This window comes from Eschrichtius robustus, chromosome 4, assembly GCF_028021215.1.
Source record: "Eschrichtius robustus isolate mEscRob2 chromosome 4, mEscRob2.pri, whole genome shotgun sequence".
NCBI classification, from domain to species: Eukaryota; Metazoa; Chordata; class Mammalia; order Artiodactyla; family Eschrichtiidae; genus Eschrichtius; species Eschrichtius robustus.
Genome location: NC_090827.1, coordinates 114,025,225 through 114,037,996, shown reverse-complemented (window position 1 = coordinate 114,037,996; position 12,772 = coordinate 114,025,225). Strand labels below are relative to the sequence as shown.

Here is a 12,772-nt window from a genome sequence, read left to right as displayed (position 1 = left end):
TAAGGTTAACAGCTGATCTTTCAGCAGAAACTCTGCAAGCCAGAAGGGAGTGGCAGGACATATTTAAAGTGGTGAAAGGGAAAAACCTACAACCAAGATTACTCTACCCAGCAAGGATCTCATTCAGATTTGATGGAGAAATTAAAACCTTTACAGACAAGCAAAAGTTAAGAGAATTTAGCACCACCAAACCAGCTTTATAACAAATGCTAAAGGAACTTCTCTAGGCAAGAAACACAAGAGAAGGAAAAGACCAAAAGACCTACAAGAACAAACCCAAAACAATTAAGAAAATGGTAATAGGAACATACATATTGATAACTACCTTAAATGTAAATGGATTAAATGCTCCAACCAAAAGACATAGACTGGCTGAATGGATACAAAAACAAGACCCATATATATGCTGTCTACAGGAGACACACTTCAGACCTAGGGACCCATACAGACTGAAAGTGAGGGGATGGAAAAAGACATTCTATGCAAATGGAAATCAAAAGAAAGCTGGAGTAGCAATTCTCATATCAGGCAAAATAGACTTTAAAATAAAGACTATTACAAGGAGCAAAGAAGGTCACTACATAATGATCAAGGGATGAATCCAAGAAGACAATATAACAATTGTAAATATTTATGCACCCAACATAGGTGCACCTCAACACGTAAGGCAAATGCTAACAGCCATACAAGGGGAAATCAACAGTACCACAATCATAGTAGGGGACTTTAACACCCCACTTTCACCAATGGACAGATCATCCAAAATGAAAATAAATAAGGAAACACAAGCTTTAAATGATACATTAAACAAGATGGACTTAATTGATATTTATAGGACATTCCATCCGAAAAGAACAGAATACACTTTCTTCTCAAGTGCTCATGGAACATTCTCCAGGATAGATCATATCTTGGGTCACAAATCAAGCCTTGGTAAATTTAAGACAACTGAAATCATATCAAGCATCTTTTCTGACCACAACACTATAAGAGTAGATATCAATTACAGGAAAAAATCTGTAGGAAAACTACTAAATAACCGAGAGATCACTGAAGAAATCAAAGAGGAAATAAAAAAATACCTAGAAACAAATGACAATGAAAACACAATGACCGAAAACCTATGGGATGCAGCAAAAGCAGTTCTAAGAGGGAAGTTTATAGCAATACAATCCTACCTTAAGAAGCAAGAAACATCTCAAATAAACAACCTAACCTTACACCTAAAGCAATTAGACAAAGAAGAACAAAAAACCCCCAAAGTTAGTAGAAGGAAAGACATCATAAAGATCAGATCCGAAATAAATGAAAAAGAAATGAAGGAAAAAATAGCAAAGATCAATAAAACTAAAAGCTGTTTCTTTGAGAAGATAAACAAAATTGATAAACCATTAGCCAGACTTATCAAGAAAAAAAGGGAGAAGACACAAATCAATAGAATTAGAAATGAAAAAGGAGAAGTAACCACTGACACTGCAGAAATACAAAGGATCATGAGAGATTACTACAAGCAACTATATGCCAATAAAATGGACAACCTGGAAGAAATGGACAAATTCTCAGAAAAGCACAACCTTCTGAGGCTGAAGCAGGAAGAAATAGAAAATATAAACAGACCAATCACAAGCACTGAAATTGAGACTGTGATTAAAAATCTTCTGACAAACAAAAGCCCAGGACCAGATGGCTTCACAGGCAAATTCTGTTAAACATTTGGAGAAGAGCTAACACTTATCCTTCTCAAACTCTTCCAGAATATAGCAGAGGGAGGAACACTCCCCAACTCATTCTACGAGGCCACCATCACCCTGATACCAAAACCAGACACAGATGTCACAAAGAAAGAAAACTACAGGCCGATACCACTGATGAACATAGATTCAAAAATCCTAAACACACTACTAGCAAACAGAATCCAACAACACATTAAAAGGATCATACACCATGATGAAGTGGGGTTTATCCCAGGAATGCCAGGATTCTTCAATATATGCAAATCAATCAGTGTGATAAACCATATTAACATCTTGAAGGAGAGAAACCACATGATCATCTCAATAGATGCAGAAAAAGCTTTCAACAAAATTTAAAACCCATTTATGATAAAAACCCTCCAGAAAGTAGGCATAGATGGACGTTACCTCAACATAGTAAAGGCCATTTACTATGTGTGACCAACCCACAGCAAACATCGTTCTCAATGGTGAAAAACTGAAACCATTTCCTCTAAGATCAGGAACAAGACAAGGTTGTCCACTCTCACCACTATTATTCAACATTGTTTTGGAAGTTTTAGCCACAGCAATCAGAGAAGAAAAAGAAATAAAATAAATCCAAATTGGAAAAGAAGTAAAGCTGTCACTGTTTGCAGATGACATGATACTATATAGGGAGAATCCTAAAGATGCTACCAGAAAACTACTAGAGTTAATCAATGAATTTGGTGAAGTAGCAAGATACAAAATTAATGCACAGAAATCTCTTGCATTCCTATACACTAATGATGAAATATCTGGAAGAGAAATTAAGGAAACACTCCCATTTACCACTGTAACAAAAAGAATAAAATGCCTAGGAATAAATCTACCTAAGGAGACAAAAGACTTGTATGCAGAAAACTATAAGACACTGATGAAAGAAATTAAAGATGATACAAACAGATGTTCTTGGATTGGAAGAATCAACATTGTGTAAATGACTATATACCCAAAGCAATCTACAGATTCAATGCAATCCTTATCAAACTACCAATGGCATTTTTCACTGAACTAGAATGAAAATTTTCACAATTTGTATGGAAACACAAAGACCTCGAATAGCCAAAGCAATCTTGAGAAAGAAAAACGGAGCTGGAGGAATCAGGCTCCCAGACTTCAGACTATACTACAAAGTTACAGTAATCAAGACAGTATGGTATTGGCACAAAAACACAAATGTAGATCAAAGGAACAGGATAGAAAGCCCAGAGATAAACCCTGACACATATGGTCACCTTATTTCTGATAAAGGAGGCAAGAATATACAATGGAGAAAAGACAGGCTCTTCAATAAGTGGTGCCGGGAAAACTGGACAGCTACATGTAAAAGAATGAAATTAGAACACTCCCTAACACCATACAGAAAAGTAAACTCAAAATGTATTCGAGACCTAAATGTAAAGCCAGACACTATAATAAAACTCTAAGAGGAAAACATAGGCAGAACACTCTATGACGTAAATCACAGCAAGATCCTTTTTGACCCACCTCCGGGAGAAATAGAGATAAAAATGAAAATAAACAAATGGTACCTAATGAAACTTAAAAGCTTTTACACAGTAAAGGAAACCATAAAAAGATGAAAAGACAAACCTCAGAATGGGAGAAAATATTTGCAAATGAAGCAACTGACAAAGGATTAATCTCCAAAATTTACAAGCAGCTCGTGCAGCTCAATATCAAAAAAACAAACAACCTAATCCAAAAATGGGCAGAAGACCTAAATAGACATTTCTCCAAAGAAGATATACTGATTGCCAACAAACACATGAAAGGATGCTCAACATCACTAATCATTAGAGAAATGAAAATCAAAACTACAATGAGGTATCACCTCACACTGGTCAGAATGGCCATCATCAAAAAATCTACCAACAATAAATGCTGGAGAGGGTGTGGAGAAAAGGGAACCCTCTTGCAGTGTTGGTGGGAATGTAAATTGATACAACCACTATGCCGAACAGTATGGAGGTTCCTTAAAAAATTAGAAATAGAACTACCATATGACCTAACAATCCCACTACTGGCCATATACCCTGAGAAAAGCATACTTCAAAAAGAGTCATGTACCACAATGTTCACTGCAGCTCTATTTACAATAGATAGGACATGGAAGCAACCTATGTGTCCATCAACATATGAGTGGATAAAGAAGATGTGGCTCATATATACAATGGAATATTACTCAGCCATAAAAAGAAATGAATTTGAGTTATTTGTACTGACGTGGATGGACCTCAAGTCTGTCATACAGAGTGAAGTAAGTCAGAAAGAGAAAAACAAATACAGTATGCTAACACATATATATGGAATCTAAAAAAAAGTAAAAGGTTCTGAAGAACCTAGGGGCAGGACAGGAATAAAGACGCAGACGTAGAGAATGGACTTGAGGACACGTGGAGGGGGAAGGGTAAGCTGGGACGAAGTGAGAGAGTGGCACGGACATATATACACTACCAAATGTAAAATAGATAGCTAGTGGGAAGCAGCCGCATAGCACAGGGAGATCAGCTCGGTGCTTTGCAACCACCTAGAGGGGTGGGATAGGGAGGGTAGGAGGGAGACACAAGAGGGAGGAGATATGGGGATATATGTATATGTATAGCTGATTCACTTTGTTATAAGGCAGAAACTAACACACCATTGTAAAGCAATTATACTCCAAGAAAGATATTAAAGAAAAAAATGAGCAAATCGAATACAACAATACATTAAAAGGATCATACACCATGATCAAATGAGATTTATTCCAGGGATGCAAGTATAGTTCAATCTGCAAATCAATCAACACGATACACCACATTAAGAAAACGAAGGATAAAAAAATCACATGATGACTTCAATAGATGCAGAAAAGTATTTGACAAGTTTCAACATCTATTTATGATAAAAACTCAATAAAATGAGTATAGGAGGCATATACCTTAACATAATAAAGGCCATGTATGACAAACCCACAGTTAACATCATACTCAACCAGAAGTGTCTTAACTGAGACCATGAATGTAAAATTTTTAGCAAAATACCTGATGGTCAACACTCAGTAAACACTAGTTGTAAATATTATTATGACTGCTACTGTAATAACAACTACTATTAAAAAAAGCTTGAGATAAGGGAAGGCCACCAATCATGGTTTGTTCTCCTCCCTTTAAAGTCTCGCTAACATTTGTTAAGTACTTTATATGTGTTAGGTGCTTTCTGTACTCTATTTCATTGTATAAGCAGAAATATCTATGAGGTGATTTTACTATAGTGTAGGAACCTGGAATTAGATAGGCTTGAGTTTAAATTCTAGGTCTGCATTATTCTCATTCTCAAATATATTTAGACAAGTGCTTTATTAGTCCCAAGCTTCCAAGTGTATGTCTTTTTTTTTTTTTTATCATCACTCTATCAAAGCAGTTTGGTAAAAGTAAAGGCTAGTTACAGGATGAGTCTGCTTTCCAGGTAAGCAACAGCACAGGGGGGAACTCACCAGGCCCCTCTCTGGAGGACATTTTGGGCTCCACTTTGGCTCAAGGCGACTCTGCTCATTCAATGAAAAGGTGTAGAATGCAATTTAGTAAGTCTGTGTTCTCCATGGGACAGCATAAAGAAGGAGATGGACCCACTGAAGACAACAATTTTGACTTTCAATGTGCTAGCCCTTGATTTTCCCAAGTGCTTCCTATGGAAAGCAAGGCTTGAGTCTTACATGAACAGAGGAATCAGGCAAGTTTTGAAGGGCCCGTTTATACAACGTAAGGAGTTCGGGTGCAGGAGACCAGGGACCGACATAGTGATTTAAGAGCATGAACAGGTTAGAAGGGGAGAGCTTGGTGACCCAAAGGAAAAATATTACGTCACTGAACACAAAGGTGGAGTAGAAACATTTACATATTTGCGTTCATGCTGTGCCCCCGGCAAACAGGTCATTATAGCCCTGAAACCCTGCCTACTTGGTCTGGTCTCAGGAGGTAAGCAAGGATCAGACCGGGAGTTCTTGGATGGGAAACCGGGTGACATTGGTCTGCTTAGCGTTAGCATGGATCCAAGATGGAGTCATCCTCTCCTAGATCTAAACTGTGAGTCCACTTTATGACCTTGGGGAAGTTACTTAACCTCCCTTACTTCAGTCTGTAAATTGGAGAAGGCTAAAGTTACCTTATTTGGTTGCAGTCAGAGATTAATTGAGCAAATTGTATATGAAGGTTCTGCTTTGGTGCCTGCTCATGACAGGAGCTCAGGACATGTTAGATCCCTTCTCTCTAGTTGACGTGCTGAGTATCAGTGGAGCTGAGTGCCCATGGCAAAGCAAAGATGCTGGGAGGTGCACTCCAGGGGTCTTCACAATTGACCTGGCAAAGCGGGTGAGGTGACTGGGTTGTTCTCCTCCAGAACTGCACACAGAAGTGAGTTCTGAGCTGAAGCACCAGTATTTGACTCCTTTGGGATTTGACAGATAGACATTTTTGCAAGGACATCATTTTTATACTATTACGGCAACCAAGACTCCTTAGAGCACAGTCTCTTTGGGAAAGCCTTGGACCTGCTGGAAGAACTGGAGATGTGAGACAGAGCACATCTTTAGTTCTGTCACCTTGCTAGACTTCATGGGGGCAGGGCACAAAGGGATGCCAGCAGGAGCCGCAACCACCACTCCAGGTCTGAAGAGAATCTATATCAGACCCTCAGAATCTTGTCCCCAGGACCAAATATAAATATTTTGGTTTATTTTTTCCAGAAAGAGAAAGGGACAGAGTTTTATTTTAAATATAATGCATTACACCTATTTATCTATTAACCTGTCTAGTATCTGTCTACTGTCACTATCAGGGTTCTTACTAAAAGCTCAGTATATATAAGCCTTATACTTTATAAAATATTTTGTGATTGATTGATTCATCGTGTGTATGTGTGTGTGAGTGTGTGTCCTGGGATGAAGAGCCATAGCTTTAATTTAATTTTTTAAAAAAACTTATTTATTTATTTATTTTTATTTTTGGCTGTATTGGGTCTTTGTTGCTGTGTGCGGGCTTTCTCTAGTTACGGTGAGCAGGGGCTACTCTTTGTTGTGGTGTGCGGGCTTATTGCAGTGGCTTCTCTTGTTGTGGAGCACGGGCTCTAGGCACGTGGGCTTCAGTAGCTGTGGCACGTGGGCTCTAGAGCGCAGGCTCAGTAGTTGTGGTGCACAGGCTTAGTTGCTCCAAGGCATGTGGGATCTTCCCAAACCAGGGCTCGAACCCATGTCCCTTGCATTGGCAGGCGGATTCTTAACAACTGCACCACCAGGGAAGTCCAAATTCTTAAAGAAGTCTTTCAAATAGTAAAGAACCAATGATTTTACAGCTAAATCCTGTCTATCTATCTATCTATCTGTCTGTCTATCATCTATTTATCATCTATCTATCTCTATCATTTCTATCTATCCCATTTATCATCTATAGATAGGTTAGTTAAAAGTATTCAAATTATGTACATATAATTTAACAATTAATTTATTTATAGTATTAGATATCTGATTTCATGTTATAAATTTAAAATTTTCTTGTCATCAAACTTCTTTGTAAATATTATTAATGACTTCATAGTATGAATATATCGTAATACATTCAATGATTTTTCTATTATTGAATATTTAGCATGATCCTAGTGTGTTGCCATTTAAAATATATTATAAAATACAGATAAGTATTTAAATATTAATCCAAATTTTAGCTTAATTCTTTAGTTTAAATTCCCAACCGTAGAATTATGGGGCCTAAGAAAATGGACATTTTTATATTTGTTAGTTAATATTACGAAATTGCTTTCCAAAGAGTTTCTTGCAATTTAAAATTTCACCATGAGTTTTAGGAAGTGATTTTCTCATCACACACTTGCCAGCACCATGTGTTGGTATTTTCACCTTATCCAATCTTCACAATGGCCATTGTGAGTTAATTTTTGTCTTTATTGTATAGTTGAGGAATGGAAATATAATGTTTTTCCCTTTCTCTATATTAATGCCTCAATATTTATTTATTTTTCCAGTTTTACTGAGAAATAATTGACATACATCACTGTATAAGTTTAAGACATACAGCATGATGATTTGATTTACATATATTGTAGGAATACAGTTTTCTACCCAAGAACTGAAATGCAGTTTTCTCTGCCAGGGAATTATGCCATTTGGAAAAGTTTAATTGTTTTAAATTCACTAAGTACCTTAAAAAAAGCCACTTACTTTGTAAATATCAAACACTGACAAAATAGGTAAGGAAAGCAGCTGACTTACGCTGTCAAGAAGAGGCTCATTAATAGTCTGGTACTGGCCTGCCAACAAAAAGAGACCAAAATGTTATTGCAAAACATTGGGAAGACTGGGCCCTTGTTTTTCTCCGGAAATCTTGCGCTCATTTCAATTAATTTTTCTTGACTGTAATTGCTCAAAATGAAGTGCACATTTCCATGCTTCTCATTCTATCAGCTGCTCTTACATAACAGGGGCAATGGAAAAGGAGGAAAGAGAATCAAATCCCAACTAAGAAGCCTTTCCACAGCAAGCTAGCCTTCTCATTGAAAGAGAAACAATGTTAGAAGGAACGCCGCCCCCCAATCAGTAGCACCCAAAGTGATGACTCAGCAGCATCTCAGCCAATGACCACATGTGTTTTCCCCTCGCCCTGTGGCACACGTTGTATTTGCAATAATCTGTCCACACATTGTCTTCTTTTTTTTTTTTAAATTAATTAATTAATTCATTTATTTTTGGCTGTGTTGGGTCTTCGTTTCTGTGCGAGGGCTTTCTCTAGTTGCGGCAAGCGGGGGCCCCTCTTCATCGCGGTGTGTGGGCCTCTCACTATCGCGGCCTCTCTTGTTGTGGAGCACAGGCTCCAGACGCGCAGGCTCAGCAGTTGTGGCTCACGGGCCCATCTGCTCCGCGGCATGTGGGATCTTCCCAGACCAGGGCTTGAACCCGTGTCCCCTGCATTGGCAGGCAGATTCTCAACCACTGCACCACCAGGGAAGCCCCACACATTGTCTTCCTGAACAGACTCTATATATGTGAAGAGTAGGGGCCATGTCTACTTATTCATCTATCCCTGACTTGAGGTGTAGGGCCCTGTTGACCAAATGAGTTCTTGATAGGCGTTTGTTGAATAAATCTTGTTCAGCAGATGTTTCTCAACACTCAACTTCCTCCCTTGGACTTGTTCTATGAAAGATTGCCGCAAAACCACCAAAGAATTGCTCACATGACCTGCAGGTCTTTTTGCTTCCTCATACACTTAATTTTCCTAAATTGCAGTATAATTTCATGCTGTTAGTCTGAATTTAGGAACATTGTAGGCAGAAAATGTTCTTATCACGTTCTCTTTATTAGCACATATATGAGAAGTTTCTAGTAGGTCTCAGGACCAGAAGCTGCACACTTCTTTGCTTTGATTTATTGGAAAACATCAACCCTAGAAGAGATCACATTTCCCTTCCTCCTTTGGCTGTTAAGACTCTCAGGGCAAATTTCTAGCCTGTGTCCAAATAGTGCAGAGGACCATGGTATGATGTGTATTTCTACCTTTTGGTCTGGCTTCATCATGTTCTTAAACTTTTGTCCTTTCACCCTGAATTCTCTTCCCATACCAAAATACAAAATTAATAGCTGTGAATTTGTGCCAGCATGCCAAAGTCTTCTGTAGGGTGTAATGTATAAATTAATGAAACTTTGGCTCAGTGGAAACACAGTTCTATGGAATTTGCCTAGGACCAGTGCATGGGGGAAGTGTTAAGTCAGAGCTAATCTCCTTGAGATAATGAGCCAGGAGGACGAGTATCCTGTCTGCACCTGCACCAGTTAGTCTATTCTGGTGGTAGGACCAGCAGCAAACACTACCCCGGGGCACTAATAACATCTCCCTGTCCCAGCACAATTACACCCCTAGTGAGATCCCTGGCAGAGAAACCTACAGGTTTTCCAGCCCTTTAGCAATTTGTACTCTCTCATGAATTGAGTTAAATTAATAATGTCACCCATTAAACACCAGCTGGTCTGGCAGGCACAAATGAGCACACACTTACTGGGGATCCGCTCTGGCACTTGTGATCTAGGAAAGCAGCTCCACTGTCTAATTCAGGGTTCAATATCATTTCATTTTAGGATATTGGCTTCATTGAACGTAGTCATTATACCCACATTCTCATGGAGAGCTGTGGGGGAGCTCTTCTTTCAGCAGCATTGCAGTCTGAGACCCTCCTGGATTCCCCAAATATGCTATGTGCCACTTCTGGGTCTTTGCTTGTGTCAATTCCACCTGGAGTCCCTGCCTCCTCCATTTTGTTTTCCAAAATGCTCAGTAAACTTTGAGATCCTCCTGGGGCTTCCCTTTCTGACCACTCCAGGTCACTGTAATCTCACCGAATCAGTTAGAGCCGTCATTTTCTGTTTTACTCACCGTTACGCAAATAAAAAGAAGCAGCGTCTGATTACCTCTTTGTTGTTTAAGTCCACTGCCCTTCTATAGGGAAGGAATTATCTTTTATCTCTATCTCCCTCAGTACCTACCTGTGTTATGAACAATGCAGAGTTTTGGAAATGTAATTTTAAAAGCATAGTTTTAAAACTGTAAATCAGCACATGTCATTCATGGCCCATGAAACATAGCCCAGATTCCCTACCGTTGCTCCCAGAGGCCAGCACAGCCTGGCTCCTGCCCTGTCTCTGATCTCATCTCTCTCTAGTTCCTTCCTCCTCTGAGCTCTAACCATATCAGCCTCTTTTTAAGTTCATCCAGTACATCTACCACAGAGATGTCGCATGTGTCCCTTAGTCCAGAAAGTTCTCTCCTCAGCTCTGCCCAGGCCTGGATACTTTTCATCCATCACACTGTGTCTTAAATGTCATCTCCTCTGGAGGACCCTCCCTGACCGCCAATCTCAGCTAAAAATTAAGGAGCGCCCTCCAGCCCTGGTCATCACTAGCTCAGGCGCCTGGAAGTGGTGAGAATGCTGTGTGCTCACCAAACCCCCTCTCCTCCTCCTGTGGGCGCTCGGCTGGCGCACAATTCCTGGCGTCCCTTGCACTGGGTGGTGTTGGCATGGAGCTATGGACACTGGGATGAGGCAGGTGTGACGGATTCCACTCCAGGCCGGCCCGCTTGACCCTCCACCTCTCATTCCTGCCCCAGTGGCTGGCCAGAGACAGAGGACCCCAAGGCCCTCAGGGATAATGGAAGCCACTGGGTGAAAGGAGAGTGAATCCCAAATGAATGTTTGGAAAAAGACCTCCTTCAATTTACATGGGATTGTGATGTGAGCAAGAAATAAACCTTTATTTTATTAAACTACTAACATTTGTAGTTTATGCATTCTAGATGTTAGTCCTCCCTGATTAATACACCCTGCTCAGCTTCTCCTTAGCATGTAAGAACAAAGCAAGCCAACGAATATATCACACAGTTAAGGACGGTGGTGCCTGTCTCCCCCGAGGCAGTGGTGAGATTCCAGGCTCTTGCTCACTCCTGTAACCCTGTGTACGGTAAGTGACAATAAATGGCCAGTCGGCTGTGGAAACACCCAGAACTTGGAACCAGCGACAGAACTTTCAGTAGAACCTGGTCCCCTCCCTTGCTGAGCGAACTTGAGATTGGTGCTGCCTCTTGCTGGGCCCAGATCCTCACCATAGCAACAGTCCCCCGAATTCTTCCCAGTCTTTGAGTCTTCCTGGAATGGAAGGATAGATGGGCTTCTCAGAGAGAGCCGTTTTTTAGAAAGATGAGGGAAGCTGCTTAGTAGCTTTCCCCATCACCATCCTGGAAGAGTGACGGTGAAGCTGTGACAGTGGGGGGTCCCTCATCACCCTCTGGAACCAAACAGCCACAGAGAACAACTGATTTCTGCGTGACCCTCAAGGAAACATCTTTTTACAAAAGACAACATTTCCCTAATGGTTATTTTTAAGAGGGAAATGAAGATGAATGTGTGCCCTGTAAAGCTCGGGGGGTTTCCTGACTGGCAGAGGCGATTACCCCAGACTTTAGTCCTGAACATGGACACCTCGTGCCTGCAGAGGTGTGACAAAGGTGTACGACCAATGCCCATCAAATTTAGGTCCCCTGACCATTGGCATCTTGGATGCTTTATAAAAAAGAAAGAAAGCAAACTTGGGCCCCGGAGCAAATCAATTGCTTTTTACACAAGCTCCTGTGGTGATATTTATTCTGGTCTCAGAAGTCTGAGAATTAGTGACATAGAAGCTCCCACTCTTGTCCAGTGGAAGGTGAGCCATGTGAGTTAAATAAAGTGAGGAAGAGAGACTCTCAGGCTATTTTCACTTATCAACACTTCCATGAACTTAAGCCCCTGGAGGTGCAAGGCTGGTGCCTTGTCTACGTCCCCATTTAGTACCTTTAAAGGGGCAGGGTAGCTGGCTAAGCACCCAAGTGCTATTGCCATGGGATAGGCATGGGTGAAGAAAATCCCGAACTAGTCCCATGAAGAGAAAGTGCTTCCCTGGTGTGAGAAGGGTAGAAGTAGGAAGTCTGCAGAGTTCTAGAACTTTCTGTTTCTCTAGGAAGTGAAATGAGTTAACAGATCTTTCAGATGATTGTATTTCTAAACCAGACAGGTTCCCCAAGCAAAACCAGCTTCTGCTTTCATTTCAGTCATGAAACTTCAGAGGGAGAGGCACAGGGGGAGAAAGGAAAGGTGAGGGTTAGGGTTGCCTCCAATTCCAGAGGCTGCCAGCTGGACTTACTCATAAATATGTAGAAAAAAGCAAGAGGCCAGTGATACTCATAAATATGTAGAAAAAAGCAAGAGGCCAGTGAATCCTAACTTCCTGTCACTAAGTACTCCAGAGCAGAGACCACTGTGTCTCGCCATAACCATTTTCCCTTGCTTCTCTGTACTAGAACCCGTCCTGGTTGGCTGGGTACATGGCCACCTTGAGTAGGTCCTTATTACCTGTCCTAATCTTCATGTGGGCATGAGTTCAAGTTTTGGTTGATGGAAGAGGTGGAAAATCAACTCACAGTTTCCAGGAAACTTTCTTG

At 40.5% G+C, this 12,772-nt stretch overlaps 1 protein-coding gene across 1 annotated transcript in view; it reads right to left on the bottom strand.

The window, feature by feature from the left end:
- Positions 1 to 12,772, bottom strand: part of CLNK (cytokine dependent hematopoietic cell linker) — a 114,745-nt gene that overhangs the window by 74,986 nt on the left and 26,987 nt on the right. Inside the window, exon 5 of the mRNA XM_068541998.1 lies at positions 8,020 to 8,057. Coding sequence (XP_068398099.1) covers positions 8,020 to 8,057 — 38 coding nt within the window. The remainder of the gene's footprint in view (positions 1 to 8,019; positions 8,058 to 12,772) is intronic.